This window comes from Thamnophis sirtalis, unplaced genomic scaffold (genome assembly GCF_051295495.1).
Source record: "Thamnophis sirtalis isolate CommonGarterSnake01/CBP01778 unplaced genomic scaffold, rThaSir2_p1.2 scaffold_2, whole genome shotgun sequence".
NCBI classification, from domain to species: Eukaryota; Metazoa; Chordata; class Lepidosauria; order Squamata; family Natricidae; genus Thamnophis; species Thamnophis sirtalis.
Window position 1 is genome coordinate 114853509 of NW_028261382.1, and position 18417 is coordinate 114871925.

The following is an 18417-nucleotide window of genomic DNA, read 5'->3' on the forward strand; positions in this document are numbered from 1 at the left end:
CGACTGGCATAGAAGTGGGGAATGGAAAGGGCAACTGACCCCAAAGTAGGTTGCACTAAAGTAAAGGTAAAGGTTCCCCTCGCACATATGTGCTAGTCGTTCCCGACTCTAGGGGGCGGTGCTCATCTCCGTTTCAAAGCCAAAGAGCCAGCGCTATCCAAAGACATCTCTGTGGTCATATGGCCGGCATGACTAAATGTCGAAGATGCACGGAATGCTGTTACCTTCCCACCAAAGGTGGTTCCTATTTTTCTACTTGCATTTTTATGTGCTTTTGAACTGCTAGGTCGGCAGAAGCTGGGACAAGTAACGGGAGCTCACTCCGTTACGCGGCACTAGGGATTCGAACCGCCGAACTGCCGATCTTTCTGATCGACAAGCTCAGCGTCTTAGCCACTGAGCCACCGTGTCCCGCAAGTTCCACTAATCAATGCAAATTCCCATTTTGTATGTGAATTGTGACTTTACCTGCAGATAGAAAAAAGAACTGGAGCTTTGGTTTCAGCAATGAAACAAACAAAATGCTAAGAAAGGTATGATGTTTATGTAGTTACTTTACCAAGCACCTCTAAATTATATTAAAGTAACCAACAATATCTTTACCACCCTCAAGGCACGTCACAACATTTGAGCACCCCTAATGCTTGGAAATGGAAAGCTGAAAAATTGGATGCGCTCTAAATACAGCGGCAGCATATCACGAGAAAATGTGGAGCGTGTGACTTTTGCAGTGTGATCTTGCAACGTTGTTTACGTCATGTACGCTGCCTACAGACACAACTGTCGGAACCTCAAATAATTGGACACTTGTCCTGTTTAAGGAAGGCTAGCTTAAATGAACCAGGATTGGTCTAGTTCCAACATGAGGCACAGAGGCTACATTGTGCCCTGAAAGCTCCTGAGATGGGAAAACCTACAAAGCCGGCTGAGATGCCACATTTGTTGGCAGCTCATTTATCCTCACGGCGGAAGGTGGGGGGGGGAGGAGACTCCCAACACTGATTAACCTCTAAAGCAGACCGAATTTCAGCATCCCAATTTCCCACCAAGGGCTGCTGAACTTTTAAAGGCTATTTTAAGTTGCCAGCAAATGCTCTGAAGGGGGAAGAGGTCACAGCTGTGCGGTCTGGCAGTGCGTGCACACACACGGCAACAGGAATTGGGCTTCTGCCCAGGCTGGAATTTGCAAGCTAAATCAACACACAAGCAAAACCTTGTTGCTCTGCTGGCAGCCCAGGCTGAAGCAGCCTCACCACTACTTAAATAGGCCCAGCTGCTGGGGCTCGGCACTCCTTGCCCAGGCCTTTCCATCCAAAACTTTTCTCCTAGGTGCCCGTCAAGCAGCTTCAGCAAAACAGGCTCCTTGACCAGGGGGTCACCAACGTTCGGACCTCAGGGACCACTAAATTCATAATTTTAAATCCCGCGGACCACCCGCCCAAGTGTTGACTGTTGAATGCAAGTTGTGTCTTATCATTTTATTTTGTTCACATATTGTTTGTTTTTGTATTGCACCCCCTTCCCTACGATTGTAAGCCGCCCTGAGTCCCCTCAGGGAAAAGGGCGGCCTATGGATCCCAATACAATGAAATGAATGAAAAATTGAAATATGGTCTGCCTAATGAGCGGCTGGGTGGGTGTGGCTGGGTGGTCATGTGACTGGGTGGGCATGGCCAACTTGATGTCACTCATGCCACGGGGTGCCTCACCGTCCTCTACTCACCCCTCCACTGCCAGCCACTTCTCGCCTCCCCGCCTGGGCTCCTTAGGGCCCCAGCAGGAAGCAGTTGCTGAAGCTAAGCAGCCGCCATGAGAAAGTCTTGGCAAAACAGCTCAGTTCAAATTGGATCTGACCGAGAAGGAGGCTCAACAGAAGCACCTCAATGAGGGCTATGAGCATAGCCTTTCCAAGCAGAAGGAAGACTTGCGGGAGTGCAAGGCCAGGTACCAGTGCCTGGAGCCTCAGCGGGCTGAGATAGTGAGCCAGTTCCAGGCCATGATGCGATCCCGCTGGAATGAGGGCCTTTGGCTCTTCCCCACCAGTGGCACTTCCCTCCAGCCTTCACCCAAAGCCCTGCACCAGGAGGAGACCCCAAATCAAATTTCTGCACCCCTCCAACCCACATAAAAAGACACCAAAGGGGGAGACACAAACGTTCATTGCAGGTATCCGGCCCAGAGGCCGTAGTTTGAGGACCCCTGCAAATAATTTTCCTGCAGACCACCAAAATTTTCTCATGGACCACCAGTTGGTGACTGCTGTCCTAGACCTCTTAATGGAAATACTCATCTCTCAGAATAACAGAAGGGCCCTTGGGGGACTCAGCTCCAGCTCAGGCAGGATGCCCTACAGCCATGATGGTGAATCTATGGCATGCGTGCCAGAGGTGGCAAGCAGGGACCTTTCTATGGGCATGTGTGCCATCAGCAGCTGCTCTTTCGGTTTCGGTCACGTGCATGGATGTCGGAGAACTGGTCCGGTGCAGATGCACACTAGCCAGCTGCTCACTTCCAGATTACTCATGCTAGCCTCCCATTATATGTGTGGAGTCTTTACCCTGCAGACATGTATGTATGTATGTATGTATGTATTTGTGCTGATAAATAAATAAAGGGAGACTTTATTTATAATAACGTATGTATATATACATACATACATACGTTATTATAAATAAAGTCTCCCTTTATTTATTTATCAGCACAAATACAACATATATATATATATATATATATATATATATATATATATATATATATATATATATATATATATATATATATATATGTTATTTTTTTAATAAATTTTATTTTGTTTGTACAAACTTCACATCTTTGCAACACATTACATTTTTTTTTACCTATCTGTTGTGTCTGTTTTATCTATACCAATAAATCTTTTTTAACCATGACTTCAAATATTTGTGCATTTACATTATTTCATACATTTTTTTTCATTCTATATGTAATATTCTATATGTTCTATGTATAGCAGTTTTTACTACCTTTATGTCATTTTGCAAAGTATATAATATATTAAATATTTTTTAACTATGACTTTATATATTTGTGCATTTACATTATTTCATACATTTTTTTATTCTATACATAATATTCTATATGTTCTATGTATAGAACATATGTTTTTACTACCTTTATGTCATTTTGTAAAGTATATAATATATTAAATCTTTTTTAACTGTGACTTTATATATTTGTGCATTTACATAATATCATACATTTTTTTCATTCTATATGTAAAACTACACAAAATGACGTAAATGCAGTAAAAATTGTTATACACAGATTTATATATATACATACATATACATACACACATATGTATGTATGTGTATGTATGTATATATATATATACATACATACATACACATATGTGTGTATGTATATGTATGTATATATATATCTGTGTGTAACCATTTTTACTACATTTACGTCATTTTGTGTAATATTTATTTACTATAGTCTATCTCATGTTTCAGTCTTTTAATCCATTTCCGGTTCTGTAGTTGTCTATTGTTTTGTTGATCTTTCTTCCTTTCTTTTTTGCTTTCCTGCTATTCCCCTCCTTTCCTCTAGCCAATTGTACAATAAACCCCATGCGGAGTAGTATTCAGATTCGTCATGGATATTTTGAAGTAGATTACAGCGGTGGACCATAGTCATAGTACGGGGAGTACTGGTAGTCCTCAACGTATGGCCACAATTAAGCACAACATTTCTGCCGCTAACCAAGAGCGTGCCAGCTGTTAAGTGAGTTTTGCCCCATGTTATGACCTTTCTTGCCACAGCTGTTAAGCGAATCACTGCAGTTAGTAAGTTAGTAACACAGTTAAGTGAATCTGGCTTCTCCCATTGCTTAGTCATCTCTTTTTGAAGCTTTAAAGCAACTGCATCCTTGGCAAAGGTAACACAGCTGCTTCAAACATTATCCCCAGATAGTGTGGAAATATGCACGCTGTCGTTTTTGCTTCCTTGGCCATCTCGGTGAAAGTATTGCGTGAACAGGCAAAAGTAATCCATGGGGACAACCTTTGAAGCAGCCAAGCAAATGTTTGCGAAGGCAGCAGCTGCTAAAACACTACATAGGGAAATGCTGTGGGTGTTCATTTGCTCTGTAAGACACCTTTTCAGTGATTGGCAAGCGTGGCATGACAAAACCGCGTTCCACTAAAGCGCGCCCGATTAAAGCGCGTACCTGACGTCATCAGCAGCGTGACAAATACGACCGCGGAGATTTTAAAAAGCGATTTTAAAGCAAGCCGATTCACGTAAAGGTAAGGGTTAGGTTTAAGGTTAGGGTTAGGGTTAGGGTTAGGGTTAGGTTAAGGGTTAGGGTTAGGTTTAGGGTTACGTTAAGCGTTAGGGTTAGGTTTAGGGTTAGGTTAAGGGTTAGCGTTAGGTTTAGCGTTAGGTTAAGGGTTAGGTTTAGGGTTAGGTTTAGGGTTAGGTTTGGGGGGGTTAGGGTAAGGTTTTTGCGTTAATTTTAAGTTTACCGTTCACAGCGTGATGTTTTCGTCGTGCTGTGATGATGCCAGGTACGCGCTTTTGTCGAGCGCGCTTTAGTCTACCGCGGTTTTGTGGTGGAACCATTGGCAAGAACCCTGCTGAGTATTCTTCCTCTACAGTATGAACACCGGATCAATGCTATTATCTTCATGAAAAATATCAAAACCCGGAGAAGCGATTCTAGAAGCCAGCTCTACTATTTGCACTGAGTGGCTAATGCCCTTATCGCAATTGGCAGTGGGTTAAGTGAAAACCAAGCCAGCTCCTGAGAGCACTTGAGGACGGGACAAAAAGTAACTGATGGAAGATTATTAAAGAGAAATCCAACCTAGAACTAAGGAGAAATGTCTTGACAGTGAAAACAATTCATCAGTGAATGGCTTCCCTCCAGAAATTGTGAGTGCTCCATCACTAGATGTTTTCAAGAAGAGATTGGACAAACATTTGTCCAGAATGGTATAGTCTTCTGTTTGGGGGTGGGGTGAGGTAGAAAGTTATCACCCACCCCTCTCCTAAAAGAATGAAATATTTTATGAAATATTAAAAAGGCAGAATAGTACATTTCCCTGGCTGAGAAATAGAGAAACGTTTTTTTGGAGGCAGGAAGCAGACTCACTCTTAATAGCCCCCGCCTTTCTTAATAGCCCTCAGCAGACACCAGCACTTAAGAGATAAAGAGATAGATAGCCCTAGTCATAAGCAAATTCCCTGCAGCAAGATCTGAACAAAGGTAGGGTTAGCCCTCAGCCACAACAGGAATTGCCCAACAAGCCCCTTCATTGCATCAGGTCAAACTTCAACCAAACTTAGCTCAGACAAACTCCTAAGATTTGTACATGGCACCATGGGAGTCTGACAACAGCCAACAGAATACATGTTCTTGTGCAAGAACAGGAAACTCAAGTTCAAAGCCCAGGAGAAGTTATAAAAACCTCTCACTCTCAACTCCATGTGGTCAGCTGCCCAGATCCACAAACCACCATGTGGTTCTGCTTCATCATTAAACCATCTTTCCAATCAGCCTCCATGTTTCCAGTGTCTTTTTCCCAGCTTGGAACTGGACCTGGATATTTCTTCCAACAGGGGAATGGACCTCCAAACTCCCTTCTAACCCTATTATTCTATGGTCTGCGTTCTAACTTCCAGCTGCATCCAGCAGGCCTTACAATGGTTTGTTAGAAAGAGCTGCAAATGCTTGCCAATTTTTATCTCTGGGTCAATATTGACTCCACGCCGTTTCAGTCTTGAGATATAAAACCCAATTCTGTTAAGTTCTTGAGCGCGCCAAAGAAAGTTGTCACTTCCCATCAAACCGATTTCATGTTCCTGTAAATCTGCTAGAGGATCTTTTAAAAAACCCACAAAAAATAGAGTTACTTCTAAGTAGATTCTTTTATTGTCCTTCACCTACAGACAGAAATCTTGCCAAAACTAAAGCAACTACTTGCATCATTAGAGATGTCCTCTAAGAATTGCTAGGGAGGAGCCATCTTAACTCTCTCTCACCCAGCCAAACTATCTAAATTTTGCTGTCTCTTGATCCTCTGGAAGGCAGCCCGAGAATGGAGAATCAGGAGTGGGTTGCCGCCGGTTTTACTACTGCTCCGCAACCCTCACACCCACTCATTGTTCATTGTAAATTGTTCTTTGCGCATGTACAGAACAATTTATAGTGAACTGCGCATGCGTAGTCACTGTAAAACAACATGGCAGCTGTCAGGGAACTGATTTGGGGGCTTGGCAGGTCTGGGTCACTGCCAGTTCTGCGACCCAGGCCTGAATTCCACGACCGGTTTGGCTGAACCGGGCTGAACTGGAAGCGACCACCTCTGCTGGGAATCCAGACTACATTCCACCACAAATGAATTGTCTGCTGGTTATTTTGCTGTTACAGAATTTATTGATTTATTAGATTCCCTTCTTCTTTCAGAAAATCAGAGATTTGCACAAAGATTTTCTTTCATTAATTCCCACACCCACCTGCAAGTCAGGTTGGGTTGAAAGAAAATGACCAGCCCAACATCAGCCAGCCAGTTTCATGAAGATGGGTTCCAATTAGGTTCATCGATTTAACCCTAGGGGCATCTGCAGACGGAGGGAATGTGGGGAAAAAGTCAAGATGTGGGCCATGGAGATGAAACCCCTCCCCTTTTTATAGCTCATATCAAAAGGAGTATGGCTCATATCAAAAGGGGTGTGGCTTCGATCACATGCTCACAGCTGCCATCTTGACTTTTTACCCTCTACCCACAGATGCCTTGTTAATCACTTCACTATTCAGTTCAATGTGATTGACTGTTGAGAGTTATTTCAATACAATTTTCATAATCTTTCCCAATATTTTAAGTAGCAGGCTAACTTAAAGGTTTTGTGCCATTGGGAACTTTAGGATCCAAACCTTAAAAAGATATTTAAGATTACAATTTTCCATTCCTTTTCAAGTTATTAAGGAATATAATCCTCTTGCCCAAAGGTCAAGGCATTTTGGATAAAAATATGATGGATTATACAAAATATTCTTTAAAAAAGGATAAAATTTACTCCTCAGTTATTCTTGTTAGGTATAATTACTGACTGTACAGTGGTAGAGGTTAACCTGATTTTGCATTTAATAACGGCAGCAAGACTGTTGGTGGCGCAATCCTGGAAGAAGGAAGATTTGCCTACAATCCAAGAATGGACACTGAAAGTCACAAATTTAGCTGAGATGGCTAAAATATCTGCATATCTTAAAGACCATTCAAATGAGAGATATAAACGAGACTGGAGAAAATGGATCGATTATACACAAAATAAATATGGGACTAAGAAATTCCAGATAGCCTATGCTTAAGATTAGGAATGATTTAAATTGTTTAAAGTCAGTTTAGAAAGGAGGAGCTAAGTTCAACGCAAAGATGTTATTAACTTCTTATTTTTATTCTTTTTTTATCAATATATCTTAGACTGTGGTTGTTAAATATCTATACCATGTACGGGTTCTGGGAAGTCAGGGGGGGGGAGGTTGTGGGGGCTCGGGAGGGGGCGGGAAGTATACTAGGCTTGGTTTTAAAGCAATATGATTGCACATGTATATTGTCTTCTCTCACAATATGACATTGTCTATGTAATAATATACATGTGATTATATGTTATGGAAATGGAAAATAAAATATTCATTAAGAAAAAGGAATATAATTCTTCTTAAGCCTTGGGACATAGGAACACTAAAAGTACAACGAGCAACTTTAATGGATTGCCCTCTGTATAAATTTGACATTTTATTGTTCTGCAATTCTCTTTTGATAGTGCGTTTCAAAATTATTATTCCTATGGGGTAACACTCGAAGTAAATTACTGATAACAAGCAACCTTGAATGCAGTGAAATAATCAGCTGGTGTTGGTTAACCGAATCAGATTAGGAGGTCATGACTTCTAAAAACAATTTGCTTAGAGAGCTGGCATCAATTTAGTTTAATTAACAGTTAGGAAAACAATTGACACTGCTGGAAAGATAGAAAGTCATGCGGGATCTATTCCATAAGAAGCTAAAAGGACCCTGTATAAAATGATGCTTTTGCCTAGAAATGGAACGGGAAAATATGTGTGTGAGATAAAACAGGAACAGCTAGGAACAAAAAAATAATTTAGAAGGCATATGTTTTCTGCCAAGGCGCCTGCCCTCTGGAATAACATCCTCCTATCAAAGATTGTACAGATTCCACCCTGCAGCTGTTCTGCAGGTTTTTAAAACCTGGCCCTGCTCCCAGGCCTGGGCTTAAGTGGCTGTCAAGCCTCTGATAATTTGTTCTGGATGTACATGTCTTTCTTCTTTCATTTACTGTTTCCTAGTTTTGGACGTCTTAAGTTGCCCAGAGTTCTTAGGAGTTAGGAAGCCTCTAGATCAGGGGTGTCATACTTAAGACCAAGGAACTGGATCTGGCTCACGGGGTGCTTAGATCTGGCCCACGGGGCTGCCCAGGAAACAGCATAGGACCGGCCTGCCGTTCCTCTTCCAGCGAAAACGCAGCTCGAGACGGCTGCGTATGGATCATCCAAGCTCTGTTTTCACTGGCGGAAGACTGCACGAAGCCATCGTAGCTGAAAACGGAGCTCATGAGGGTCATGGGTGGAAACTCCCAAGCTTTGTTTTCACTAGCAGAAGATTGCAGGAGGCTGTCGTAGCTGAAAACGGAGCTTGGGAGCCCGTTTTCGCTGGAAGATTGCTAGGCCACCATAGGTGCCCTTGACCCGAGTGATGCTGAGCTGGCCATACCCACCCTGGCCACACCCACTTCACACCCCACCACCCCGAGGTCAAACACAACCCTGATGTGGCCCTCAATGAAATAGAGTTTGACACCCCAGTTCCAGATCCAACAAATGAATACAAATAGGCAGGGGTATGATCCTACTGGTTTAACAACTGGTTCTCTTTGTGCGCTTTGCGTGCACAGTTTACAGAGAAATCACCATCCGCAGGAGGAAAACAGCTGAGGCATGGCAATCCACCTATCAGTTGGGCTTCAGAAAATATAGGTGAGTATAGCGCAGAGGCAGACGGGAGGATCCAGCTGATAGTCGGAGCTCCTGGCTTGTCCGAACCAATGGTGGGTTGCAGGCAGTACGCACCGGTACGGGTGTACTGGAGCCTGCCCGGAGCACCGTGTAACGTTCCGGTATGGTGCTCTGGAGAACCCATCCGCCCACCCGAGCACCTTACTTGTCCTTTAAGCCTTTGGCGCTTCCATGCTCATGCATGGCACGTACGGCGCCTGCGCAATGCTCCACTGAGCAGCTGGAGCATCACGGAGGCTTGCAGAGGCATCACAGGCAGGTATGACACATGCGCGTGCCCATGTGGGTGACGCCGGGCCCGTTCCAACCATACCAGTTGGAACAGGATCCGGAACCCACCACTGGTCCGAACTGGTCCAAACTAGTAGAATCCAACCCCTGAATATAGGAGAGAGTCAGGGTGGGATGAAACTGGCGAGACTCTTTACGAGAAAAAGATTTAAGAGTCTAAAGGCAATTGCAAAAGTGATGAATGGGTTTAGGATTTAGGAGAAGTGACAAGGACAAGCTACGAGGAGAGAAAAATTTGGAGAAGCAGCACAGGGAAAGGAGCCTGATCTTCCTGAAAACGCCCTGAAACGGCACTGAAACGGCACCATTGGCGTCCTTTAAATACGGTAATTTGTATGATGTCATTACAGGTAGTCCTCGACTTACGACCACAATTGGGCCCAACATTTCTGCTGCTAAGTGCAGCCCTTGTTAAGTGAGTCCTGCCCCATTTTAAGATCTTTCTTGCCACCCTTGTTAAGTGAATCACTGCCCTGATTAAGTTACTGACATGGTTATCCAATAAATCTGGTTTCCCCATTGACTTTGCTTGACAGAAGGTGGAAAAAGGGGGTCACATCACCCCAGGACACTGAAACCGTCATAAATATGAGTCAGTTGCCAAGTGTCCGAATTTTGATCACGTGACCATGGAGATGTTGCAACGGTCGTAAGCGTGAAAAACAGTTGCAAGTCACTTTTTTCAGTGCTATGAGAACTTTGACGGTCACTAAATGAATTGTTTTAAGTCGAGGACTACCTCTCCGCAAATAACATAACTCGATGCAAAGAATGGAATTTGCATCCTTCGAATAATGAGGTCATCTCACATGTTATCCAATTTTCCCCATGCTGTAAAGACATTTTGGAGCGAGCGATCGTCTTTTAAAAACTGTAAAAATTGCACACCGTGTAAAAAGCAAAAGGCAGCCTTGGCTTTGTCACATGTGTGTTCTTTCCAGCTTTACATAGCAACAATTTTTCAGATCTGCCTGCTGAATTGTAGGGCAAAGGCTTGCCCTAGGCGTTTATTCTACGCAGTGCAAACAACAGGAGTGCAAGGTGTGAGCCGGTGAAGAGAAGAAAGATTGCAATTTTTCTCACCAGAGATTGCAGGAACTGGGTACATCTAGTTTAATGAAAAGAAGGACTAGTAGAGACATGATAGCAGTGTTCCAATATCTCAGGGGCTTCCACAAAGAAGAGGGAGTCAAGCTATTCTCCAAAGTACCTGAGGGCAGGACAAGAACCAATGGGGGAAAACCAGGGGTGGGTTCCTGCCAGTTCTAACCTCTTCTATAGAAGAGGTTCCACAAATCTACAGTGCCGTTTAGAACCAGTTCCAGCTCCCTCCCCCCACCCGTCCGCACATCATCAAGATGAAGAGCGAGAGGGGGAATTCTGGGAGTTGAAGTCCACAACTCTTAAAGCTGTCAAGTTTGAACACCCCTGGGGTTTTTTTCCTAAAGGGTTAGGGGTGCAAGGGTCTTGAAACTTGACAGCTTTAAGACTTGCGTGCTTCAAATGCCAGAGTTTCTGAGCCAACATTTTGGTTGCTAAGCAAGAGGGTTGTTAAGTGAGTTTCACCACATTTTACAAGTTGGTTACACCCACCCTTTCACATGGCTGGCAAGCCACTCCCATAAAGTGGGCCACACCTACAGAAGAGGTTCTAAAAAATTTTTGAAACCCATCACTGGTGGAAACTAATCAAGGAGAGAAGCAACCTAGAACTTAGGAGGAATTTCTTGACAGATAAGAACAATCAATTAGTGAAACTACTTGTCTTCAGAAGTTCTGGATGCTCCAACACTTAAGAAGAGATTGGACAATCATTTGGCTGCAATCATATAGGACCCTGAGAGTGAACCTGTGACACGTGTGCCAGAGATGGCACACAGCTCCCTCTCTGTGGGCACAAGTACTGTCCCCGGCCGCTCTTCTAGTTTCCAGAGGGGCGCATGCGCGCTTGCCAGCTGGTCTTCACTCATGCTGGAGTGCCAGAAACCTGAAGGTGATCAGGGTGCATGCACGTGCTGGCCACCTAATCTTCAGATTTCCGGACCTCTGGCGTGCGCGAAGACCAACTGGTGCCCCAGAAACCGAAAGACCAGATGGCTGGCATATGCATGCGCACCGGGCCCCTGGTCTTTGGGTTTCCGGCACTCCGGTGCATGCTCATGTGCATTCTGGTTTGGGTACTCGGTGCTGAAAAGGTTTGCCATCACTGGTATAGGTGACTGGACTAGATTACAATGGTCCCCAGCCTTTTGGGCATTAGCAGAGATGGGTTCCTACCAGTTCGCACCTATTCGGTAGAACCGGTTCGTCAAATCTACCGAACCGGTTAGAAGAGGTTCCACCAGTGGACCCGGAAAGCAGGCCACACCTACAGAAGAGATTCCAAACTTTTTTGAAACCCACCACTGGTCCTTGGATATGATTATTCTACACTATCATGCTCATATTTATAAAACTCAGTGCCTCTGTGAAAGGTAAGGATGACTACTGCGTTTGTGGTGCAATCAGAACATTGCGTGTGTTGAAGTTGTTTTAACGCAAACCAAAGATGCCTTTTAAAAAACATGTTTACATCATATTCTTATGCATGCCAGTGCTTTGTGAGAGGTAATTTAAGGTGGTTCTGACAAGTGTCGTCGGCATCTTCATATCCGGTCACATGGGCGGCAAGCCACTCCCACAAAGGAGGCCACACCCACAGAGTAGGTTCGAACAATTTTTGAAACCCACCACTGGGCATTAGGGACCAGTTCCCTGGAGAGAGGTTTTTCTGCAGACCGGATTGGATGCGGTTTCTTGTGCTGCCTCCATCCGACGGACGGGGCTTTGCTTGTTTGAGTGGCCCTATTTCTGGCATGCCGTGGCGCAGTGCCATCCGATGGACTGGCGGTTGGGGACTCCGGGACGAAAGGACCTCTGAGGTCCCTTCCAACTCTGTTATGCTGTTATAAGGCGGCAAGCAAAATCCTGCAGAAATATGAGGGCATCTGAAAGCAGAGCAAACAAGCCGGTCTCAGTGCCAAGGGCACTTGCAGAATTCAAAGGTTAAATGTGGGCTGTGATCAAATTCTTGCCCTTTCCGTTCTTGCCAAGTTTTCCCAGTCTTTTGGGAGAGAGGTTCCAGCAGCCTAATCTAGAAGGAGCATTTGATTAAAAGAAGAAAATAATGTCTTCACGGCTGGGGTCTGTCACAAATAGTTCATACAATACAATAGCAGAGTTGGAAGGGACCTTGGAGGTCTTCTAGTCCAACCCCCTGCCTAGGCAGGAAACCCTATACCGTTTCAGACAAATGGCTATCCAACATCTTCTTAAAGACTTCCAGTGTTGGGGCATTCACAACTTCTGGAGGCAAGCTGTTCCACTGATTAATTGTTCCAACTGTCAGGAAATTTCTCCTCAGTTCTAGGTTGCTTCTCTCCTTGATTAGTTTCCACCCATTGCTTCTTGTTCTGCCCTCAGACTCCCTCTTCTTTGTGGCAAACCCTGAGATATTGGAAGACTGCTATCATGTCTCCCCTAGTCCTTCTTTCTATTAAACTAGACATAACCAGTTCCTGCAACCGTTCTTCATATGTTTTAGTTTCCAGTCCCCTAATCATCTTTGTTGCTCTTCTCTGCCCTCTTTCTAGAGCAGTGTTTCTCAACCTTGACTCCTTGACTTCAATTCCCAGAATCCCCCAGCCAGCATAGCTATAGATATGTTCCAATATCTCAGTGGCTGCCATAAGGAAGCGGGAGTCAAACTATTCTCCAAAGCACCTGAGGGTAGAACAAGAAGCAATGGGTGGAAACTAATCAAGGAGAGAAGCAACTTAGAACTAAGAAGAAATTTCCTGACGGTTAGAACAATTAATCAGTGGAACAACTTGCCTCCAGAAGTTGTGAATGCCCCAAGACTGGAAGTCTTTAAGAAGAGATTGGACAACCATTTGTTTGAAGTGGTGTAGGGTTTCCTGCCTAAGCATGGAGTTGGACTAGAAGACCTCCAAGGTCCCTTCCAACTCTGTTATTCTATTCTATTCTATTCTATTCTGTTCTATTCTATTCTATTCTATTCTACTTGGGGTATCCTCCCCCACCCTTGCATTCCATTTCGACCTCTCCCTTTTCTTTGTCAAGTAAAGTGGTATATAAGTAAAAGTGTGAGTTAGTCTTTGCAGCTGTCATATGGGGCTGTTTTCATAAGAGTGATATGAAAGTTCGAGGCTGGGTTTGTCCCAGATGAAGTGGTCCAAAAACGTGTCCCTCCCTGGTCCCAATACCCCACCCCCATTAAGGTAAAGGTTCCCCTCACACATGTGTGCTAGTCATTCCCAACTCTAGGGGATGCTGCTCATCTCTGTTTCTAAGCCGAAGAGCCACCGCTGTCTGAAGACGTCTCCGTAGTCATGTGGCCGGCATGACTAAACGCCAAAGGCGCATGGAATGCTGTTACCTTCCCACCAAAGGTGGTCCCTAGTTTTCTACTTGCATTTTTATGTGCTTTCGAACTTGTTTGGTTGGCAGAAGCTGGGACAAGTAACGGGAGCTCACTCTGTTACATCGTACTAGAGATTCAAACCGCCGAACTGCTGACCTTTCTGATCGACAAACTCAGCGTCTTAGCCACTGAGCCACTCACCCGCATTGAGACCTTTAATTGCATTATTTCAAAGTACCTTCATTCCCGATGCAGCTGCTGGCCCACTGGGATCCACGGCTTGCACGTGGCAGGGCTTGCTCCCTCGGACCACAAATCCCCACCCAACAGCATCACCTATGATCTTAAAAGAAAAGAAGAAGAAAATGGTCACACTGAATCTTGTTAATAATCTCTCTCTCTCCCTCTTCTTTCTTTAAGCAAAGAAATGGGCTTTGATGTTCAGGAAGGAAAAAAGGAAGGAAGGAAGGAAGGAAGATAGGAAGATAGGCAGGGAGAAAGAAAGAAAGAAAGAAAGAAAGAAAGAAAGAAAGAAAGAAAGAAAGAAAGAAAGAAAGAAGGAAAGAAAGAGAAAAAGGAAGAAAGGAACATAGGAAGGAAGGAGGAAGGAAAAAAGGAAGGAAAGGAGGAAAGGAGGAAGGAAGATAGGAAGGGAGAAAAAGAAAGGAAGGAAGGAGGGAAGGAGGAAGGGAGGAAGGAAAAAAGGAAGGAAGAAGGAAAGAAGGAAGAAAAATAGGAAGGAAGGAAGGAAAGAAGATAGGAAGGAAGGGAGGAAGGAAGATAGGAAAGAAGGAAGGAAGGAGGAAGGAAGGAAGATAGGAAGGAAGGAGGGAAGGAAGGAAGGTGAATATGAAGATGTTCCAACTCTTATTTTGATGAGAGATCACAACAAAATCTTAAAGACAGAGTAAGCATAGCTCATTTTTACCCCTGCTTTCTTTAAACATTACATTCATCTATCTTAAAAAAAAACTCACCCACCCAGTTTGCAGTGTACCTGATAGAAATTATCCAAGACATTTATCATTTTATCTCTACACTGTGGAGTAATCTGTCCCCCGCCCCAACCTTTGGGCCGGCAAAATGACAACAATGTAAGCTGAACAGTTTATGAAGGAGCCCTTATTAACTCATATATAGTGTTTTCTAAATCTGCATTCCAAGAAGTCTCAAGAAAGCACAGCTTAATTGTAGGCAATTTTCCTTCCGAGAGACCAAAAAGCAGAACTAATCTGAAGCATTTATTCTGTATAGATTATAGGTTAGTTTCTATGCTATGTTTGCTCAGAGAATGGCAATAGCACTTAGACTTATATACTGCTTTACAGTGATTTACAGCAACCTCTAAGTGGTTTACAGAGTCAGCCTATTGCCCCCAACAATCTGGGTCCTCATTTGTTGGACAGGTGTTAAGTAACTGGTCATAAGTCAAGGACTATCTGTATATCTGTCAAGCTAATTTCTTAGCAACTGCATGTCTGCACTGAGCCGAGGTGGCGCAGTGATTAGGGTGCAGGCCACTTCAACTGACTGTTATCTGCAGTTCAGCGGTTCTAATCTCACCGGCTCAAGGTTGACTCAGCCTTCCATCCTTCTGAGGTGGGTGAAATGAGGACCCAGACTGTGGGGGTGATGTGCTGACTCTGTAAACCACTTAGAGAGGGCTGAAAGCCCTATGAAGCGGTATATAAGTCTAACTGCTATTGCTATTGCTATATAGTTTTCATTGGCAGTGATATTGAACCAGCTTGCCATTTTCTTTTCCTAGCTTACTTCCTTGATATTTTCTGCCAGTGCCCCATCCAAGTACCAACCCCGTCCAACCCTGTTTAGCTTTCTGACCCCCATTTCCAGTTGGGTGCATAAAAACACATTATTGCCCTAATCTTATCTAGATATATAAAAAGTGTGTGTGTGTATCTTCGAGCATAACTCTGGAACGTCTCAAGCAAGTTCAACCAAACTTGGTACACAGGTGATTTACTCTCTGGAAAAAAAATACTGTGGGAGTAAAATACCCCTAACACCCTATGGGGTGTGTGTTCCAGCATAACTCTGGAACGCCTGGGCCGCTGAAATGAAAAGGAATGAATAGTCTCAAATCACAATACTTTTGACAGTGATATTGAATTTTGGATTCATGTTCTGTTGAGATAGAGCCTGTTGTGCCTTAAAATGGCTTCTACTGTACCAGCACATGGTAATGGCTTCACAGGGAGGAAAGGGAGCTCCCTCTGGTAAGGGGGATTGGTTCTTAGACAAACAAACAAACAGCAAGGGAACTCCCTCTGGTAAGGGGGATTTGTTCCAGGCAACACAGGGTTAGCAGCTAGTTAGTCATATTTATAAGATGACTTCAAAATCATTGTGTTATTTCTACACCATTGAACGAAAATAGCTTTACACCATGTCTATGGAGATTCTCAGTCATCCAGCTCATGGTTATCCCAAAGGTGTTTTTCCAAGAGGCAACTGGACTTTCTAGTTTGTTTTTAAAAAGTGTTTTGCTTCTTGGATCAAAGCTTCTTAAATGAGAAGCGAAGCATCTTTAAAGAAAAAACAGAAAGTCCAGTTGCCTCTTGAAAAAAGCACCTTTTGGACAGCTTTACACCACAGTCAAGTTCAGCCCCTGAAATTTAATAGGTAAAATTCTAAGCAAGAGTCGCAACGCTGCATAAACCTTCGTGGATAATAAACAAACAATCAAATGTGCTAAGCAGCAGAAAATAAAGATGTGAAACACAAACTTACAGTGAATGTTTTCCGGGCATAGGGAGCCCCGGGCCGCAGAAGTTCCTCAGGACTCACTGCTCTTTTTAGTACTGGAGGAAAAAAAAATGGAAGGAAAGACACCTAAATAAGATTTGTTTCTAATCGTTCTTCAGAGGGCGAAGTTGCTGGGGGTTCGCAGGGGTTCGGGAGAACTTCTAGGTAAGATTCTGTGCAGTTCGGAGAACCCTCATATTCCACTCCTGGCTGGCCCTGCCCATTCCGCCCCGCCCCTCACAGGAGTCCCCACACGGCCCGTTTTGGATGCAGGTAAATTCAGGACGTGCCCAGAGGCTCGGGGAGAGCAAAAAACGGACCTACTGGAAGTTCAGGCAGGCCAAAAACGCACCCGTTTCCTGCCACCGGAGGGCCTCTGGAGCCTAGGGGGAGGGCGTTTTCACCCTTCCAGAGCCTCGAAGAAAGCCTCCAGAGCCCCTGGTGCAAGAGGCCGAGTTGGCCACGCCCACCATGGCCACACCCAGCCAGCAACTGGGCAGAGAACCCCTTGATAAAAGTTTTGAAGCCCACCCCTGGGTTGAAGCTGCTTCCAAATTAGGAACATGGTCTGGAATTGCCTGGCTTCATTCAGTCATATTTTTTTTTAACCAGGGTTATATTGCAACTTCTGCTTTTTTTTTCCTTCTCCTAAAAGTGACCTTTTCTGAGAATAGAACAATTACTCTGTACCTGCCTTAAAAAGGAAACCACTAGGCAATTTTTCACAACCATCAAGGACATCAATTGTCCATTGAGAACAAAGTGATGTATAGAGCATCCAAAATTAACCCAGATGTGCTCAAGCGATGAACCTCTAAGGGGGAAAAAAAGGCTGCAGTGGAGGAGTGCCCTCTTGCCTCAGAAAATGTAAAATAAAAATTAAGCTGGTTGCTGATTTGTGCTTCTCCTTTTCATGAGTATTTCATGCTGTATTATAAGAATGTGGGAATGACAGCAACTCAGCCACGAAGTGGTAGGCCACATAAACTCGTCCAACATCAGTGTGTGACCTCACAAATGCGCTTCTGGAAGAATGGTCAAAAATTCCCATAAACATATTCCTAAACCTTGTGGACAACCTTCCCAGAAGAGTTGAAGCTGTTATAGCTGCATAGGATGGACCGACATCATATTGAACCCTATGGATTAGGAATGGGATGTCACTTACAGTAAGTTCATATGCGAGTAAAGGCAGGTGAGCGAATACTTTTGGCAATATAGTGTATCTAAAATCATAAAACCAGTCATGCTTGTGGGTTCCTCCAATGATTAAAACACTTCCTATCACACAGCCTGAAAAGAGCTATTATGGGCTACAGAAACTGTCTGCTGAAGTTGTTAACGCACAGCCAGACTGATGTAAAAAAAAAGGAGAAGCCCAAATTATTTCTTCCTAATCAATTTTTCCTTGGCATCAGCATATTTTTATCCCCCTTTTTTTGAAGGCCAGAAATGAGTTATCTTTCATCTTTCTGGAAGCGCAGGAAATCGCTGAGAACAAAAATAGGCTGGTGGCAGCTTTCATCTTGTTCAATAAGGGCTTGTCAGATACAAATTGATGTGACAGCTGAAAGAATTTTGCGGTTGCTCTCACTCATAGCATCATCACTTTGTTGTTCCCCTTTCATGTGCTACCCTGTTTCATTCATAGCTCAACATAAATCAAAGGCTTGTTGCCTGGGCTGTGAATTGCACAATTGAGATGGGTGGCTATGGAAATAAAATAAAATAAATAGAAATAAATTGTAAAACAAAGGGACAGACTGATCTACAGTTGAGAAGCCAAACCAGGCAGAAAACGTGGATTTTAGTCTGATTCTGAGGTGATTCGGCACCCGGTGGAATTCTATATGCA

At 43.9% G+C, this 18417-nt stretch overlaps 1 protein-coding gene across 3 annotated transcripts in view; it reads right to left on the reverse strand.

Moving 5' to 3' along the window:
• Positions 1 to 18417, reverse strand: part of DEPTOR (DEP domain containing MTOR interacting protein) — a 94892-nt gene that overhangs the window by 10500 nt on the left and 65975 nt on the right. For all 3 annotated transcript variants that reach the window (XM_087706736.1, XM_087706734.1, XM_087706735.1), the window contains exons 8-9: positions 16548 to 16618; positions 14035 to 14139 (exon numbers count right to left, since the gene is read on the reverse strand). In XM_087706736.1, the coding sequence (XP_087562862.1) occupies positions 14035 to 14139; positions 16548 to 16618 (176 nt within the window). The remainder of the gene's footprint in view (positions 1 to 14034; positions 14140 to 16547; positions 16619 to 18417) is intronic.